Source organism: Scophthalmus maximus, chromosome 18 (assembly GCF_022379125.1).
Source record: "Scophthalmus maximus strain ysfricsl-2021 chromosome 18, ASM2237912v1, whole genome shotgun sequence".
In the NCBI taxonomy this organism is placed as follows: Eukaryota; Metazoa; Chordata; class Actinopteri; order Pleuronectiformes; family Scophthalmidae; genus Scophthalmus; species Scophthalmus maximus.
The window spans coordinates 16,681,038-16,698,710 of NC_061532.1; the positions used below are offsets into that span (position 1 = coordinate 16,681,038).

A 17,673-nucleotide genomic window follows, 5' to 3' on the forward strand; every position below is an offset into this window, starting at 1 on the left:
ACTTCTACGTACCTTTTCTCTCCGGTTTCTTTTTCCATGGACGTGACTGCGTCACAGAGAAGACCCTGCAGAAGCTGGTGTCCGGTGATCATGTCAGCCTGGAGTCTCTGCGGAAAGAAGGTCCATAAATTTTGCTTCCCGGAGCCTTAATCGCCAAATATTTCTTTGTCTACATGTACTCGTCATCTAGTAACATATTATAACGTATATAGATGGGCTACAGTCTTGAACCGCAGCTCTCCCATAACAAGACTTCACAGAACCATAGGATAAACTAATTCTGACGGTGCCAGGATGTAAAACCTATACAAAGTCTTAATTCCCCGGGAACATTTTTAAAAACTCAAAAAGTATTAATGCAAATCAGAGTCTGGTTTTCTGGGTATTGTACCTGTTGGACAGTCAGGATCTCTTGGAGGCTGGACGGACTTTCAGCTTTTCTCGATTCCTCAGCAAGTTTCTCCTTTAAATGCGTCAGGTTGTCACACTTCTCCTGAAAGGTCTGGTGAGACTGACGCTCAGCCTGCAGCTCTCTGGAAACACACACGCACACGCACACACACACACACACAGACGCACACACGCACGCACGCACGCACGCACGAACCCAAATAAGGTTTCCTGACCCCTTTCGAATGAAAAACAAATAAAATGCACCACACATTTCAACCCTCTATGAATTCACATTTAGTCATGTCAGATCTACATTGTCTTACCTGTTCATGTCAGATGTGCGGGTCACGCCCTCGACCCACTCGCTGCTGAGCGCGCGCAGTCGCTCCGCGTCCCGGTTGTCGAGGGTCAAATAGCTGCTCATCTCCCTGACGTCAACCAGCGGTGGAAACAGATCGCCGAGCTCCAAGAGAACCTGCCACATTTTTTAAATTTGTTTTTATTTAATACCGTCTTGTACGATCCAAGGGTTTTTATGCACAGGGAACGAGCGGTGATTGGTACCAACCTTCACAGAGTCTTGGTCCTCTGAACCGGCCTTCAGTTTGTCTTTTATGTTCTGTGTCTGCTTCTCGAGACTCTGCAAACAAGTGTGAAATAGTTTCTGGTCCTCCAAATCCTCCTGCGCACAGAGCGAAGGATAAACAACATAATCAACATGGATTTGATCAGACAATATCGACCAATATCTGATGTTATGATTGTTGCAAAGGATGCAGGGGGTGTTTTGACACATTTCCTTGCCTGAAGACTTTTCTTCTTCCCCGACATTGCCCGGGTCAGCAGCAGGAGGTCACGCGACAGGAGTCTGATCTCTGATTGGATTAAATTGGCGGCCAGTGGCGCTAGCCGTCCAATGAGAGGCTTGGAAGCCTCCAGCGCGTCGTTCACGCCGCTTTGCAAGTTCTCAGCAACATCCTGCAACTTCTGGCGTTAAAAAGACAAGAGGAAAAAAAAATATGAGATGCAAATAATCAAAGGAACGCAATAGAGAAAACTGTTTTTACTGTCACCAGTGATGGTTTGTAATTAATTGTTTTTAATTACAAAGTGTTTCCGATGACCCATCATCTTTCCGACTGTTTCCAATGAACCTCGAAAAGCAAACTTAACATGGTAGCTGCTTTTTTGTTTTCAACAAATGGATCTGACGCAACCATCCCAAAATACACCTTGCTGTGTACTTTTGAAGAGAAAAAAACAACATGAATGGAGACCGCTGACGCTTGTTTTTTTTCTTTGCATGAATGTTCAGAACAGCACCGGATACACGGCATCTGGACTGAGCATAAGTGCAACAGATCAGGTGTACGGACAAAGGCTTAGACCGCTGCTGATATTTCTGTCCGTGACTGCATGCAGTCTGTTCTCTTTCCCAGAACACGGGGCGGGTGGGGAGGGAGGAGAAACATAAAATCGTTCAATTGAATTGTGAATGTAATGCATGGACTCTCTGAATCTGGACCCGGAACAGGATGAGCCATGCAGAAAATGTCTCTTGGTGAACTTCATCTGCGCCCAAAACTAGTTTCCATTCAACTGCTGACAGGACACAAGAATCCTTCCATGTGTCTGTCGGTGTTGACGACATGATTTATACATCCTATCTAATCTTGCGTATAACACAATTCAATTTAAAGAACTGAACACTTTGATTTAGATTTTGCCGTCTGCCCATGAACTCACCTCCACTGATTGAATCAAGGCCTGCGTGTCGCGGTCACGTGACCGCGAGGAGCTCAGCAGCTCCTCCCACTGAAGCCACAGACGTCGCAGGTGAAGGGAGGAGTTCTCACAGAGACGACTGTGCTCCTGCCACAGGGAGACGGTCTCTCCGGCCTTCACCCGCTCGTCCTTAAGCTCCTGCGTCGCGTTCTTCCACCTGACAAGGCCACAATGAATCATGCATCATATCATGTTTGTCTGCGTACAGTAGGGTTACTGTTGTCTGGTTTGGCTGAAACCATGTGTGGAGAAGATATGGCTTACAAGGGTGGTAATGAATTATGTAAAGCATAATACACATTATGTATGGGCCAATGAAAACATCTATATTTCATTGCTGTCATATAAAAACCATGGATTTCCAAAATATTTTTTTTAGCCATGCTACGCTACTGACCGTTTCTGCTCTGCCTCCACTTGTTCACCCATCGCCTGAGCTGCTCCACAATGAAGAGTCTTCACGAGACTCGGGAACGACTTTTCCACCGCTGCCCAAAGCTCTTCTCCTTTTTCAGCCTTCCCCTGGATTTCCTGTGCAAAAAGCCCCGAAAAGCGAAGTTAAGGACTGAAAAGATGAGACAACTTGACATCCGTGTACGCCCCACACCATTTCTGAATCAAAAACTAAGATGGTTACAGCTGTTTCAGAGAAGAAAAACTTTTTTCATGGCTTGAAAAAGCTGTCAAGGATCAATTTGCTGTTGTTGAAGAGGTCTCTTGAATTAACGATGATCTCTATGATAAAATACAAGATGTGATTTGTTTTTTTTTCCTTATTGTATCTGTAAAGTACATGGCCAACGCTTCTGCCCACCCGGAGAAGGTCCACGTATCCCTCTGCCTGCTCCAGTGAGAACAGAGGCGCTCGCTGATGCTGCAGAGCACAGCGCAGCTCGCTGGCCTGCAGAGAAACCTCCCGCAGGTCTCCATGGAAACGGCTCCACTGCTCGACAGTCTGTTGCAGAGCCGGTCTCAGAGCCTCCATCTGCACGTGGCCGGGGGAGAAAATATTCATATTGATTATTACAGCTATAAAACTATGAAATGAAGGTGCAAGTAAGAACAACAGATTGTGTGATACAGTTCACCAAGATGACTGGATGGTAAATACAATTTGGAGCTGAAGGTGTTTCAGGTGAAGTATGTAACTACGATATGTCCTATGACTTATTTCGGAGGAACTATTTGCCCCCTGCTTATGATGGAACCGACAGGTTTCCCGTTCACCTGCTGACTCAGATCCTCACAGGCCCGACTGACGCCCTCTGCCTGGCTCGAGAAGGCCACATCGCAAGGACGCTCCTCTTCGCTTCCGGCGTGCACTTGTGCGGCTTTCAGCCGCTGCAGAGCCGCGGCGACCTCCTCCCCTCTGCCCACGACAGCCTGCGAGAGAGAGAGAGAGCAGAGAACAGAGCAGCGCCGCATCCGAGGTCAGCAGCGGCACACGTTACAGGCGCAGACAGAATGCGTCCGCCCGCTTCCCGTCACTGTACCTCCCACTCTCGCAGAGCCCCGCGAGCCCGGGTTCGACTGGCGGGCTGCTCCCACCGACTCAGCTGCTCTTTCTGCTGCGCTATCCAACCGCGAAGATGCTGCAACCGCCTCTCTCGGACCGCACAGGTGCGACGCGTCTGTTCGGCTCCGCGGATCTGTGGTGGGGGGACGGCGCGAAGCCAAACAGTGGCTCGTTCATGTTAAACAACACAATGTCATGTGCTCATGGGGATATAGAGCTCATTTGCAAGCTCTACCTAGAACCAAGCTTTAATGAAAACATTAAGGCAGGAAATACACAAAGTTACAGTTGGCTCGTAGTAATACATTTTAGATTCCACAGGTAGTTTGTGTTGAATTGGATATCACTGGCTGAGATAGTAACCTGGCTCTCCAGCTCTCCCTGGAGGTGCAGCCACCGGAGCCTCAGGTCGCCGAGCGTCTCCGCAAACATCGTACGTTCGGACTGGAGCGCGAGGACGTCTGCTCCCGCCGCCTGGGGCCGGGACTGGCACAGGAAATCCACGAGGAGCTGCCCACTGACGATGCCGGCCTTCAACTCCTGAAAAGGGAGGTGTGAAATGTGAAGAAGTCGTTGGTATGAAAGGGAGCTTTCTAAATGACGAGAGAAAAATAGGCTACTTTGATTGAACATTTTTGAAAAATAATCCTTTATCAGTCAAGTGTTACAGCAGTGAAGGAGATCTATAGAAAAAACACTGCATAGAGGGAATAAAGAAAATAGAGTCGAAAGTAGATATGATTTTTGTTTGTCTGATGCACTAATGAATTTCTTTTTGATACATAATTTCATCTCAGGTGTCTGACCACATACGTGTCCTTTGTTAATGGCTCATTTCCCATAATCCCATATGTTTTTCCTCAATTAAAAAAAAAATTGTCATCATTGCCCAGATAATTATCTTCACATAGACACCGTCTAAACTCTACAATGTATTCATAATGAAGAAGGGAGCAGCAACTTTAAGATGCTTTTCATTAAAACCAAGGTGTATATATAATATATTCTGGACAATTACAGATAAATTATCTGTAATTGTACAGAATATATTATATGTTTGCACACAAAATGTTACTGTAGCGTGAGTCATTTCAGGACTCAACCAAACAAAAGAGAATGGGGGAGTCGATGCTGGGACAGAGGAGATCCTCCCAAGTGAAAATTGAAATTCGAATTCCTGAAATTGAGGCATCTGGACAGTGGAGGTTCAAGTACCCGATAGTGCTGCAGGACTTCAGCGATCTGAGCCGCATCTTCGGCCTCGAGAAACGTCTCCTCCTCCCGGCCCAGCGAAGCCTCCTGCTTCTTCAGCCACGTCTCCAGGTCAGAGAGCAGCTCCGCCGGGGGCCAACCAGCCAGCAGCCGCTGACAGACAACAGAGAAATGAAGGAAGGGGGTTAACTTTGCACATTTCCTCACTATCCTAAAAAAAATATTCTTTCTTCAGTAAGATAAGATCTTTGGATCGTCTCCTAAAGGTGATTGCCAACATTTCTGAGACATCAAAATGAACCTTCGGTCGAACCTGGCCGAACTACCTCGTATCTGGTTCCATTCGCTGGTGATGAATGGTGAAGGAAAAAAAATAAATGAAGTGTCCTTCTGCTGCTTTGAAAATCCTCCCTATCCTCAATCAACCCCCCGAAACTAATTTCAACTAGTGTGCACTCCCCTTCAGCAGAAGGGATTTCTCAATGATCTAATTATCTTTTGAAAACCAACAGCACCGCCGTGGAATTTTGGACCGGTCGCACTTTAATTCATCGGAGAACTGGAAGTTCAGGAGTTTATGGGGCATGTGGTTGAAATTTTGGAGAAACAGTACTGTATGTGATGCAGGCCTGAGATAATCATGACTGGTGTATCGTTTTATTCAGGAAAAGGAACAAATCATTAACGAATGACAAGTTACTTTGAGAACAGACTGCTTGTACTTTGTTATGTTAATGTGATTATGAGCTGTTAATGTCAAAAACCAAATACGTTTCTTCCTTATCATTTGTTACAATCGTTACATATTTTCCCCCCGTTCATTAATCTTAGTCAAATACTTTAAACTATGACTTAAATGAAGGAGTTTAGGTTGTGAAAACAAAAGGTTATAATTCTGGATAATATTATAATAATATAATAATTCTAATAATACTTTTTTTTTTGTTTTTTCTTGGACAAAATTTGAAATCTCTGCAATGTTTTTATCCGGCTTTGATCTTAGTGAGTAATAACAAACATGTGAGTGTGAAGTAAAAATTCCCACACTTGATTTTTTTCCCAGCCGAGTTGGGCTAAATCCCGCCCCCTTCCCTGCCGCTGATTGGCTTAGGTTCAGGCTTGAGGAGCGCCCCGTCAAGTTTGAAGTCGACCAGATGAGCAGTTGCAGAAGCAGTTTAGAAGCGTAATGAATGACAAAAAAAAAAAAAGGCACCTGGTGTAGCTGCTCTTGTGTCTTGGACAGATCGGAGGTGTGCCGGCTCCAGTTGACCTCCAGCTCAGCGATCTGGGCTCTCAGCTCGGGACGGTCAGCTTCCCACAGGTGGAGCAGCCGAGTGGCGTCACTGGAGACGGATGCCCGCTGCGCCGACATGGCCTCCGTCTCCATGGAGAAGTCCTTCGTGGGACAGAGGTCATGGTTGAAGGGGTCAACTAACTGTCAAGACGCGGTTCAAGTCAAGTCCAATGGACGTGGTTATGAACAGCTGAATGAAGTCTTTATCTCAGTTTCCTGTCGACAAACTTTCTGTGTCAGTGGGAAGATAATGAGAAGCCTCACCAGCAGCTCGATGATACTGCTGCGGTCACACTCCCGGTTCGGGTCCGACCAAGACTCCAAGCGTTTGTTGGCACCGACCAGCCAATTACTGACCGAGGCAGAGTTCGTCTGGAATCTGTGGGGAGGGCGAGGAAAGACGTAGCTCATCCAGTGGGGCAGATAATGACTGACAGAGTGAAGTCACCACTGGGGTTTGTGGCCAATACTCATAGACTAATTACAGATGAGCGGCATGTATTGTCAATTGAACATGACATCATGGTTGCACAGCAGGTATGAACATGTGTGAAATACATATTGTTGAAAAAACTTTAAATCCTGTGGACTATTTCTGTAGCCAGATAAGACCATACACATCAAGCACATATTAATTTTGCATGACCCCAGTTTTCGGCAAAACATTATTTATAGAAATTAGATCCTCATGGAATTGGGGAGAAAAATCCCCACTGACAACCGGAGCACTCTTCCCAAATGACGCGAGGCCACATGGTAATACTATGGCCATACAGACGTAGCTACAGTGGATGTTAACATTCATACTAATAGACTCAACAGGTCTGAATAAGACACGTTGAAGGGACCTGAGACGTTGTGAAATAACATCCAGTCCTGGATATCCCATTTCTTTTCTTTTTTACTAGCCTTTAAAAGGTTTGGCCTCGGAGTGAAGAAGAAAACACTTTGAGACGACAAAGTATTCTTTTTTTTTTTTTGCTGACGTGGTTGTTCCAGACGATAACATTTGTCAAACTGTTCAGGCAACAATTAAAAACCTGCCTGGCTTCCACTGACAGATAATAAAGACTTCTAGAGCTCAATCATCTTCTCTTTTTTCAAGTTACACGTTGGTATTTTTGAGCCGTTCCCACCTGGCCCGGGCGACCTGGATGTCTCCGCAGCGCTGAATCTCCTGCTCCGTCCGCCTGGAGGCACTCCTCCATCGCAGCTCCAGAGCACCTCCTGTCTGGCCGACGGCGGCGGCGAACGCCGGCTCCGTCTGCAGCAGCTCGCGCTGATCCAGGAGCAGTCCCAGGGCGGCTCGGCTCTCGTCCAGCTGCACCAGCGTTCGCTGCAGTGACGAGGGGGAATCAGTGCGACGGGTACGAGGAGTACACTTGGTGTACACCTCAACAGATATATTCATCAACAACACAGTCCCACACTTTGTATTGTTTTATCCAATGCCATATTTGTCAATGCAGCCTAAAGTGATGACACAGATTCTTCTAGTGCTACTGCACTAGGTGCAGTAGATCACCTTCGCACCTTCATGTTACCATGTTCTTATAAATAAACATTACTGGTAACTGATTGCACATACTGCACTATTTCATGTACATTCTCTATATTTATATTTCTTATTCTTTTATATTTTTGCAATTGTTTATTTTTACATTTTCTATTTCTTATATTTTTTAGAAGGGTACATCTATCTATCTATCCATCCATCCATCCATCCATCAAGCATTAACAGTAAACTTTAAATTTGTTAGATTTTCACATTAAAAAAAAGCAAGGGCTTTTTTCTTTTGGGCAAATGTTCCAAATAAGCTCATCCCAGCTGAGGCAGAACACAGTGTTCCAAAAGTCAACATATACAGTATAAAATGTATATGTACAGTAGTGGTCCCTGAGGAGTGAAAGGACATGTAGGAAATGAGCAACAGAATTGTGAGCAGGATGAGCAGATTGAAGAGTAGAGGTTAGAGCAGGTTGGTGAACAAACAAAGTGGAAGCCTGAGAGTTAAAAAAAAAAACTGCTTCAGAAAGCTCAGAAGATGGAAGGAGGCGAAAGTGAGCAGAGCAGGTGTGAGCAGGTTTTAATACCTGACAGGCCTCCAGTCTGCGCTGCACAACAACCTCCTCCTCCTCATCGGCGTCTCCCTGCGCTTCCCCGCTGCTGATGAGCGCTTCAGACTCGTCCAGCACTCGGCCCAGCCGACTGCAGCGATCCTCCCAGAGGGTCCACTCCTACAGCAGCAACGGAACAGAAACACACACGTCAGAAGAAGAAGAAGAAGAAGAAGAAGAAAAAAAAAAATCCAAGTATCCCGCAAGAAACTTCTCATTTGTCTGTGTACAAATGAAATCTTTATGGCCTTCAGCAAATGTGCTCCACGAACCTGCAGCCTCCTCTGAGAGGCGGCTTCCCGTCCCAGAGCCTGCTGCTGCAGAGCTTTGGCCCTGACTTCCAGCCGCGACCTCTCATCCTCCTGACTCTCGGGCATTGCTGGCTCCTCGCGTCGGAATAGATGCTGCACAAAGGCCAACTGAGACCCGAGGACCTGCAGGAGCTTCTGAACCCCCGGGGGACCAGAGTTACGACAGGAGTGAGGTGCAATAGTATGCAAAGTGGTGAATATAGCGACAACACTGGAAAGGAGAAATGAGGCAGAGGATGCGATGGCGGTCCAAAGTGTTAAATTTGATTACTATGTTGTTTGAGGTTGTTTCAGCAAAAGGGCCGCCTCTTTGAAAACCATCAAGAGGCTTCTGCACACTTTTGGGAAAGTGCCCGACTTTGCCTGCCTGCCTGCCTGCCGGAGAACTTGCAGAAAGCACAGCGAGATACCTTGTGTCTGCAGAGGGCGGCTTGAAGTTGGCCGCGGCTGTGAACCTGGCTCATCTGCCTCTCTTTTATGCATCCCTCGCCCAGTTCCAGGAGGTGAGTTATCCCCTGAAGCGAGGCCCGGGATGCTCGCTGGAGCTTGGCTTTCTCCCCCGGACTCTCCCTCAGATGTCTGCCCAGGACACGCCGCTGGGAGACACAGAGGGGAGCACATGGGTTTAAGGAGAATACCATTACGTTTGGAAACACAGACCCTGTGTCGTCTTCCCCGGTCCATCCGCAATGGAGTTGAATGGATGTGTGTATTGGTATCAGACTGTGATTAGCACTAGAGTAAATTGTTGGGGGGTTTTTTTGCCGAGGGTTTAGACAGAGATGCATTTTATTGTGTAATATTTAGTAAGAGATAGATTTGATCATTAATTATGGCAACAGCATCGAGGCAGGAAGTTACTTGTGTTGGCCAACGTGTCATTAAAAATGTGACTTTTGTGAGAAAATAATTCTATTTAGACCATTTGGACTCTTTTTAACACGTGCCAAAGGTTTTATATCTCTACACACACACACAAATAAACATGTATACAAATCTGCGTCGCAGTTGTTACCTCCCAACTAGGTGCGTCCTTTAGACTCGGGAAGGTCTCACGCTGTCCCAGGTCAAACTCGTCCAAAATGCACAGCTGGTTGTGGAACTATGTGAGAAAAAATAGAATATGTGTATATGTCATAAGTGGTAAAAATGACAATTTAAATGTACTCCATTTTGAATCTTGCTAAGGTTAAAGGATTACAACTAAAATGTAATAGTTTTCAATGTGAAGCAGGAGGTTGTTGTCAGTTTGAAAAGATCAATTATTCTTGCATTATTATTATTATTATTATTATTATTATTGGTGCAGTAACAACAAATTGTTCCCCCTAATATGCTGTTAGATATCTATAATCTATATTTTAGTGAAGGATTGTATGTTTTAAATCATTGAGTGGTTGAATCGAGTAAAAAAAACTACAACTAGTACAAAGTACTTCAAACTTAGTTTACTCGTTTACTTTGTTGCTTTCAACAACAGGTCCAGATAATGTTTATTTGACAGAGAAGAAATGAACAGGATCCAAGTCATTATATATTGCCATTTTTAGAATTACTGTCGATAGATTTCTACAGCGAGGCTGCGAGAGCCGACAACACATCCAAGCACAAGTTTTCAAACCTGATGTTGGTTTCTGAGGCCCAGACGTTCAGCGAGCCGATCGTGGGACGAGGTGAAGAGCAGCTGGACCGTACAGAGACAATCCCGCAGGCAGGCCAGACAGTGGCGCGCGTCCGCTTCCTCCTCGCTCTCTGACTGCACTTTATTCAACAGCTCAGCCACAGTCGTCAGCTCCGTTGATACACACTAAACAGGAGTTTAGACAGAAACCATCAACATTCTTTAATACTGCAGATAGAGTTCTTTCATATATACATGTGTGTGTGTGTGTGTGTGTGTGTGTTTGTGCAGCACTCTGCTCCGTCACCTCCTCCTGCAGCAGCCTCAGCTGCGGCTCGTCTTCACCCGCACCGTCAGGACGATCGGTCCAAGCGTCCAGACAGAGGAGGACGCTGCGCAGAGCCTCGTACGTCCCCTCCCCCCCACCCGGATGAGAACCGTCCGCGGACTTCACCTGGGGAATATAAAACACAATGATCGGCTCCATCACTCAACGCTGGATTTTTCACCCGTGGTTTGACTTTGAGGGGGAACGTCTCGGATCTCGCTGCACTCACACTGGCAGCATCGCTCAATGAGGAGCAGTGTACCATTGGTTCATCACTGCCTACTGCCACATGCGTACAGCTGGTTTTGAATAATCATTCATATGATCAAATAATTCTGAATCCCGTCATTTTTTTTATCCTTAGTCAAGACTCAAGTTTTAAAGAACTTGTTCAACTTGAACCCGTGTGACTGCACGTACTATTCGTCTCAGCAGGGTGATGGACTCGTGTGTCCTCTGGAGAACAGCAGGAGCAGATCCGGTTGATATCAGCTGCTTTTCTGGAGCCTGAACAAAACCAGACAGTTGTGTGAGAGTTACGTTTCACAGTGGGGGACGGAAAGAGGAAAGGGATGCGAGGACTGAGGGAGGAGGCACGAACAGAATAACTGGACAAGTTTTAAAACTGCGACTACATTAATTCATTATCATCTCAAGGCAAAGACATTTTTTTCTTGCAGCCTTTTTTCAAATTAGAAACTTTAGAATTAAACGTACATGCACACACGCACCTCAAAAACAAATAGAACATTAGATGACATTTTAGTGAAAGCAAATACACCATTATTACAAATGTTTTCAAAGGTTTTTGCTATTGAACTAACATCTTTATAGCTCTGATAGGATGACACCGTTGCCCTGGTAACAGACGGATAACTGCTTGCATCTACTGTCAACCCATCTCACCCCTCATCCGCATCGTTTGCAAAAATTGGAATCATTCTGTCTTGAACCTCGTCAAAGGACAAACATCATTATCATTTCTCTTCATTTTCCAAACCTTCTCCATGACTCCTCCGTCTTCCGAGCGAGTCGAGGTTCGATGCAGCTCCTCCACTCTTTTCAAAGCGGTCAGCTTTTCGGAGATCCGGGCATAAAGTCGACTCCACCTTTGCTGCTCCTTCTCATCTCCCTCGTGTCCTGACGAGCTACCGGGAGCAGAGGGGAACACACGCGACATGAGCCCGAACCCCGTGGAATGCTTTGAGCGTGAGGCGCGTTTAAAACCACTTTCTCATCAATTCCTATGACCGATCTCGCGTCTGTTACCTGGACGGCACCTTGGACGACTCCTGGGCTTGTTGGGATTGGTCCCAACCATCATGACCGCTCCCGGCTTCACAATGCTCCTTCGAAAGAGTGTCCTGGACATTGAAGGGGAAACAGGGGGGGATCTTCAGAAAGATCATATTAGATGTAGTCCAGATCTTGTTTGACACTCAACATGACATTTCATTTACCACATCTCGATGAGGAGCTGTGGACGAAGCCGGATCGTCCTCGTCCTCCCGTATGGACTCGAGTGATTCTCTAGTGGACGTGAACGGAGCTACAGGTCTTGCAGGGACCAGTCTTGTTTCTTCAACTGCAGCCGCGGCCTGAGGGGACTTTGTTCGAGGGTCGAGGGCGTCAAACGTTTCATGTTTTGCTGATTCATGTCGGTCCGTCGTATCGGCAGTGGCACATCTGTCTCCGGCTGCTGGAGTGACCGCGGTGATTGGCCGCTCAGCCGTCAGAGTCTCGGGACGGGACGAGTCGCCGACATCCGCTTCAGAGTCCATCGCTCTTAATCCGGTCTCGTCACTTTCAGATGCAAAGTGGTTGGAATCAGACCCAGGCTCCGCAGAGAAAAGTGCAGATTCAGCACATTTTGAACTCGTCTCCGCTTCAGGAGAAAACTGATGAGCCGAACTCTGCAGTTCCTGAAAGACAATTGAAAATGACTATGATTAGTTGGTGTATATGTATGTATATGTGTTCTCAAGCATCACGGATACACTGAGAAAAAAGAAATGTTGCTGAGCAACTTAAAAGAAATTACTTAAATTGGTAACACACAAATGAATGAAGTTTGTAACTTAAAGTTATCGACTGTCTTGATTGATTTGAGTGTCACCAAATGAAATACATTTTTAAAAGCATCAAAAGTAATACGAGAAAAGCAAATAAGTTTGGGAAATAAATGTTCAAAGTGTTCACTAAACAAATACCCTTGCCAAAATTAAAAAATATATATTTACCTTAAGCGGCTTCACGTCAGTAACATCCTCACTTGCCACATCTGAAGTGACGAGCATCTCCTCTGGGTCCTAATATATGTGTTGTATAATACATAAATGCATAAGAAATCCACACACACACACACAAAAGGAAAGGTTCCTGAGGAGAAACACATTTCAAGCAGCTGCGTGTGACAGTGCCTGAGAGTTGATTGACCAGTGAACAGAACAGCTTGATATCAACATGCAAAAATCTGCTCCAGGCTTCCACACTACAAGATAAATCAATGCAATATTTATAAGTTGAAATATATTAAGTAAAACAAAAAAAATATATAAGGGTTAAGAAACTGGGAAGAAGAAATTTGAGTTTCATTCCAAAAGCATCTTTCAAATTGTATTTAGAGTATTGGTGAAGATTCTAATTCTTTAAGTTCAGTGATTTTTTATTTAGTCATGTTTTACCGAGAGCAGTTCAATGTGAGATTCTGGAACGAAAGCCAAAGAAAGAGGAAACCCCGAAACATGCGTTCCCTCACCATTAGTCTTTTTAGATTTACCTCTGGAATACTGCATGTTAGTGTGTCAGAGGACGACGAGTGACAACTCTCGCCCTCCTCATCCTCCTCTTCCTCTGAATTAGACACTTCACAAGGCTCCTGCTTTCGGTGATAAGGGCGATAATACGATCAAAAAACTGATTTCAAACAATAAATTGACTTACTTGCTCCTAAAGTGAAGTAATATATATATATATATATATATATATATATATATAGTAATATCAGTAGAGTAGTGTTTTTCTGTATGCATACCACCATGACTCATCATCTCATTTTGCTATATTTACCAACCCTCAGCTCTTCACAGTATGTGGAACATGATGAATGTGATTTTAAGGACTTTCCAACAAGTAATTTCACTGCTTAAAATGAATCTCTGCAACAAGACATTAACACTTGAACGTTCCCGGTGAGTAATGGAGTCTAATGGAGAAAATACATTTTAATTCAACATTTCAACATTTAGTTTCTAAAATATGGTTGGTTCATTTTGGGGGGAAGATTATTATTTGACATTTCTGCGTGTTGTGTGCAGTTTAATAATGTAAATCCCATTTAAAAAGTATTCATCTTTTAATATCGGAACTAAATCGGAACTGGCGGTTTGACAGTCTTTGGATATGTATGAGTACAAAAATGATAAAAATCCTAATAACCCACCGAAAATAACAAAAGATTACTTTGCCTCACAGCCCGGTACAGAACAAACTGCACTTTTTTGGTGATGTTTTTTTGGAGACTGAATGAGAGTCACAGAGGCTGACTTCCTTAGTGATTCAGTTTGATTTGATATTAAAGGTAATTTTCACCGTTTAATACCCAGTGGCAATCCAGGGACTTGGTTAGTTCACCTCAAAGCTGACGCCAAGTTAAAAAAAAACACTAGCATTTTTGTTTTAGTTCGTGTTTGATGATTAAATCTACCGATTTATGATTGTGATCATTATTATTATCACCTGGACTTGCTGCTGTATCTCTTCAGCAAAATTGGAGACTGAGGTGATGCCAAGATTCTTCCTGGTTTCTTCTTCCATCGCAATCTTGTTCTACGTCAGTCAGAGGACAACGAGAACAATAGAAAAAAAGGAACGTGACAAAAGCTGCTGAAAAACAACATGCACGGTTGTGTTGTGGTGTCATTGTTGCTCTTTGTGTTTGTCTTTGCAGTGAGGAACAAAGCTGAGGGTTAAGAAGACCCAGGAACAAAGATGCAGAACAACCGTGGGAGCTTTTTAGAAGAAAAGGATAAAATAAAGATATGTGGATGTCCAAAAATGAGATGTTGTGCCAGCAAAATAACTCCAATCCTAAGAATTCACTGAAAACCTTCTGCCCAAACCCAATTATCATTACTTTTTGTTTTTGCCACGTGCGGTGACATTCGGACTGTACCTCCAGCAGCGAGGCTTGATACTGGGTGAGTTTTCCCAGCTCCTCCAGCGGCTGCAGGAGCAGCCTGGCCCGGGAGAAGACCAGCAGGCTCTCCTCTGCTCCCTGCGGGAGGGGGAGCTCTCCTTTGCACTTCTCCATCTCCTCCAGTGTCGTTCGGATCGACTGCACATTGGCCAGGATCACCTGTAGGTGGAAGCCCCCCCCCCCCCCCAAAAAAAGATCAACACGTGCTTAAAATAAAACTTCTGATGGGCTGTAAACTGACAGTGACAAAAATTCAGATAACACAAAAACACTTTAATTAACACTCTGTTAAAAAAAAAGAAAAAAAAAGGATGCGTCTATTGTCTTCTCACGAGAAGAATGTTCTCTCCCACTGCGGTAAATCACAACTTGAATTAAGAATGGTTGAGTCGTTTATTTTTCGGTGGTCACGTTGACATTTCATTTTGGGAAATTCAGAAGAATTCAGCAAATGTAGAGGAAGTAGTTATGTGACATCTACCAAAGAAAACCTTGTTTTTCATAAATCTGTCGCAACAATGAAGTCTAAAATTTAGTTTCCCAAGTATCCGACTTAAATTTACCCGGGTCTTTGTATTCCTTCCCTCTGAATCTAAAGAGATAAATATTTTTTACAAGTATAGCGCTATACCTTGCTGGTATTTGCATGAAAATGAAACGAGATGTAGGACTGCACTGCTTTACCTCTCGGTTGTGAAGATGCTCCGCCAGAGTTATGTTGGTGTCGTCCATGGAGGATAAAATCGTCCTGATCTTCGGAACATTCTTCTCCATAGTCTTCACCTCGGCTTCCATCGCCTCCACCGCCTGAAAAAGGAGATTGCCAGCAAGGAGAATTAACCAAGTGCCCATTTCTTCTTATTTTCTGCCTTGTAAAAATATAATTGACTTTCTATCTGGGACCTGATTCAGTTCTGGCAGAGGACTTCAGCTGCACATCATGTTTCTGCTAATGCTTCCTCTCACTTTGTCTGATGTACTGTGCATGTCTACTTTATCAGCCCTATATTTAAAAATCCTCCCACCGCCATTTGGGGGTCACTAAAAACCTCAAACGTCAACAATTTCATAACGCTTACCACAGCAGCCTGCAGGAGCTGCTCCAGCGGCTCCAGGAGGTTGCGTTGCATTTGGTGGACTCGTTGGTCGTTGTGGTCCAGCGTCTTCTCCTGCGTGCCGACGTCACACACAGCGGAGATCTCCGCCAGCACCGGCCTGAAGTCCTGCAGCATGTCCCTGATCCGCGCAGAGTCGTCCAGGACGAGCTGCGGTTCGGGATTTGGAATCACACACGTCGTTGAAACAGGGCATGTACGAAAATTATTGTGGATACTTTGATCAGTATTGAATAATGTCTCTTAAGGTGACTAATGGGATCTGGCGTGCAGTAGGAAATAGTGACAAGATATAATAATGAAGTAATATACATAAATATTGTACAATTAACCCAAAACGAATCATTGAAAGAATAAAGAAAACGTATCAGACTATTCAAAAATAAGCAAAATCCTCAAAAAATAAATGAATATAAACACATATTGGAAGATACAATGCAAAATATGACAATATAGAGGGGGGAAAAAACCATACACAACATATAAAAGTTTGTGATATTCCATATCACAGGTCTGCAAAAGCTTCAGAAGTTCGCTTTTTACTCAGCGTCACTGACCTGCAGGGAGTTTGCGTGATTCTGGAGGCTTCTGGCCGTTGTGAATGAGCAGGCAGCGCTGAGCCATGACTGGGCCTCGTCCAGCCAGCAGGTGGCGCTGTACGAGATGTCTTCAAACTGCCGCAGACAGGCGGGGATCTGCAGAGGAGGAGAGGAAAAAACATGAGGTCGCAGAGTGGTAGTTAAACCATGGTTTCTGTTGATGGTGTGATATGTGACATTGATGCTTTTGCTGCATTCAATAAGGTACAACACGGTGTAAATATCGTACGACGCAGCGCGTCTGACCTTGCTGAGGAAGGCGGTGCGGTACTCGGCCATCTGCGACGCGTTTTGGTGGAGCTGCAGTGGCTGTGCGATGTGGTCCATGAGGGCGTGGGCCTGATCCGGCTGCTCCTCGGCCAGATCCTGCATCTCGCTCTCCAGCAGCATCAGGCGGCTGTGCCACGTGTCCAGCTCGTCCCAAACACGCTGGAGAACAGAGGAGGGACAGTTTGATGTCGGGCTTTGAGACAACGAAACGTCGACGACAAAGTCACCAAATCAGCAACGATTAGATGTGGTTTTGTGTCTGTAATCTTATAGTTGTGTTTGTATGTTTCTGCTGAAACTAAATATTAACATCAGACTTGAAACCCAGTGACATTGAAATCAAAATGTACATTTTTCAAATATTTTATTAACTTCTTAAGTCTGTTCCATTAGAAAGATTAATAGTATTATATATCATTACAAAATGATATCATGTGCAAATTATTTGAATGATGTGAAGAGGAATCAGTCACACTCAAAACGTTTAACTCCGTATACATAATAGCAGCATTTATACTCTACAGACCTTGAGCACATTTTGAGCTTCTCCGACTGTCGGACTTTTCTGTTCCAGTAACGCCGTCACTTTCTGGAGGCCAGAACCCAGCTCCACCACTCGACCGGCCAGCTTCCGAACTGGGTCGCTGCCCTTCACGAGCTGCAGAGCACGAGCACACACGATCAAACAAAAATTCGATATTTTTTTTTGTTTTGATTGATTGATTTGAGCGCCAAAAAATCTTGTTACCTCCTCCACCCTCTGTTGAACTTCTTGCAACCGTTTGCCGATATCAGCAGGAATCTCCGCATACCGGCTCTGCACGCCGTCCACGATACACTCGAGCTTGGCCTTCTGCGAGGACAAAGCCTTTCGGAGTTCCTGTCAGTGTTGAAAAGACAAAAGACAAAAAAT

At 44.8% G+C, this 17,673-nt stretch overlaps 1 protein-coding gene across 7 annotated transcripts in view; it reads right to left on the reverse strand.

Annotated features, from left to right (window-relative positions):
• Window positions 1-17,673, reverse strand: part of LOC118290631 (nesprin-2) — a 75,242-nt gene that overhangs the window by 24,167 nt on the left and 33,402 nt on the right. For 4 of the 7 annotated variants that reach the window (XM_047328883.1, XM_047328881.1, XM_047328887.1 and 1 more), the window contains 35 exons: window positions 17,509-17,640; window positions 17,287-17,418; window positions 16,737-16,919; window positions 16,449-16,586; window positions 15,856-16,041; window positions 15,461-15,583; window positions 14,753-14,935; window positions 14,317-14,406; window positions 13,358-13,459; window positions 12,819-12,887; window positions 12,039-12,500; window positions 11,848-11,942; window positions 11,579-11,726; window positions 10,999-11,085; window positions 10,558-10,704; window positions 10,251-10,436; window positions 9,645-9,731; window positions 9,040-9,225; window positions 8,591-8,764; window positions 8,295-8,438; window positions 7,337-7,536; window positions 6,465-6,579; window positions 6,120-6,302; window positions 4,910-5,059; window positions 4,058-4,234; window positions 3,672-3,827; window positions 3,406-3,561; window positions 2,993-3,163; window positions 2,576-2,709; window positions 2,140-2,335; window positions 1,198-1,380; window positions 962-1,075; window positions 717-868; window positions 392-533; window positions 13-107 (listed from right to left, as the gene is read on the reverse strand). In XM_047328883.1, the coding sequence (XP_047184839.1) occupies window positions 13-107; window positions 392-533; window positions 717-868; window positions 962-1,075; window positions 1,198-1,380; window positions 2,140-2,335; window positions 2,576-2,709; window positions 2,993-3,163; window positions 3,406-3,561; window positions 3,672-3,827; window positions 4,058-4,234; window positions 4,910-5,059; window positions 6,120-6,302; window positions 6,465-6,579; window positions 7,337-7,536; window positions 8,295-8,438; window positions 8,591-8,764; window positions 9,040-9,225; window positions 9,645-9,731; window positions 10,251-10,436; window positions 10,558-10,704; window positions 10,999-11,085; window positions 11,579-11,726; window positions 11,848-11,942; window positions 12,039-12,500; window positions 12,819-12,887; window positions 13,358-13,459; window positions 14,317-14,406; window positions 14,753-14,935; window positions 15,461-15,583; window positions 15,856-16,041; window positions 16,449-16,586; window positions 16,737-16,919; window positions 17,287-17,418; window positions 17,509-17,640 (5,378 nt within the window). The remainder of the gene's footprint in view (window positions 1-12; window positions 108-391; window positions 534-716; window positions 869-961; window positions 1,076-1,197; window positions 1,381-2,139; window positions 2,336-2,575; window positions 2,710-2,992; window positions 3,164-3,405; window positions 3,562-3,671; window positions 3,828-4,057; window positions 4,235-4,909; window positions 5,060-6,119; window positions 6,303-6,464; window positions 6,580-7,336; window positions 7,537-8,294; window positions 8,439-8,590; window positions 8,765-9,039; window positions 9,226-9,644; window positions 9,732-10,250; window positions 10,437-10,557; window positions 10,705-10,998; window positions 11,086-11,578; window positions 11,727-11,847; window positions 11,943-12,038; window positions 12,501-12,818; window positions 12,888-13,357; window positions 13,460-14,316; window positions 14,407-14,752; window positions 14,936-15,460; window positions 15,584-15,855; window positions 16,042-16,448; window positions 16,587-16,736; window positions 16,920-17,286; window positions 17,419-17,508; window positions 17,641-17,673) is intronic. The other 3 variants (XM_047328882.1, XM_047328884.1, XM_047328886.1) reach the window with 3 other exon arrangements.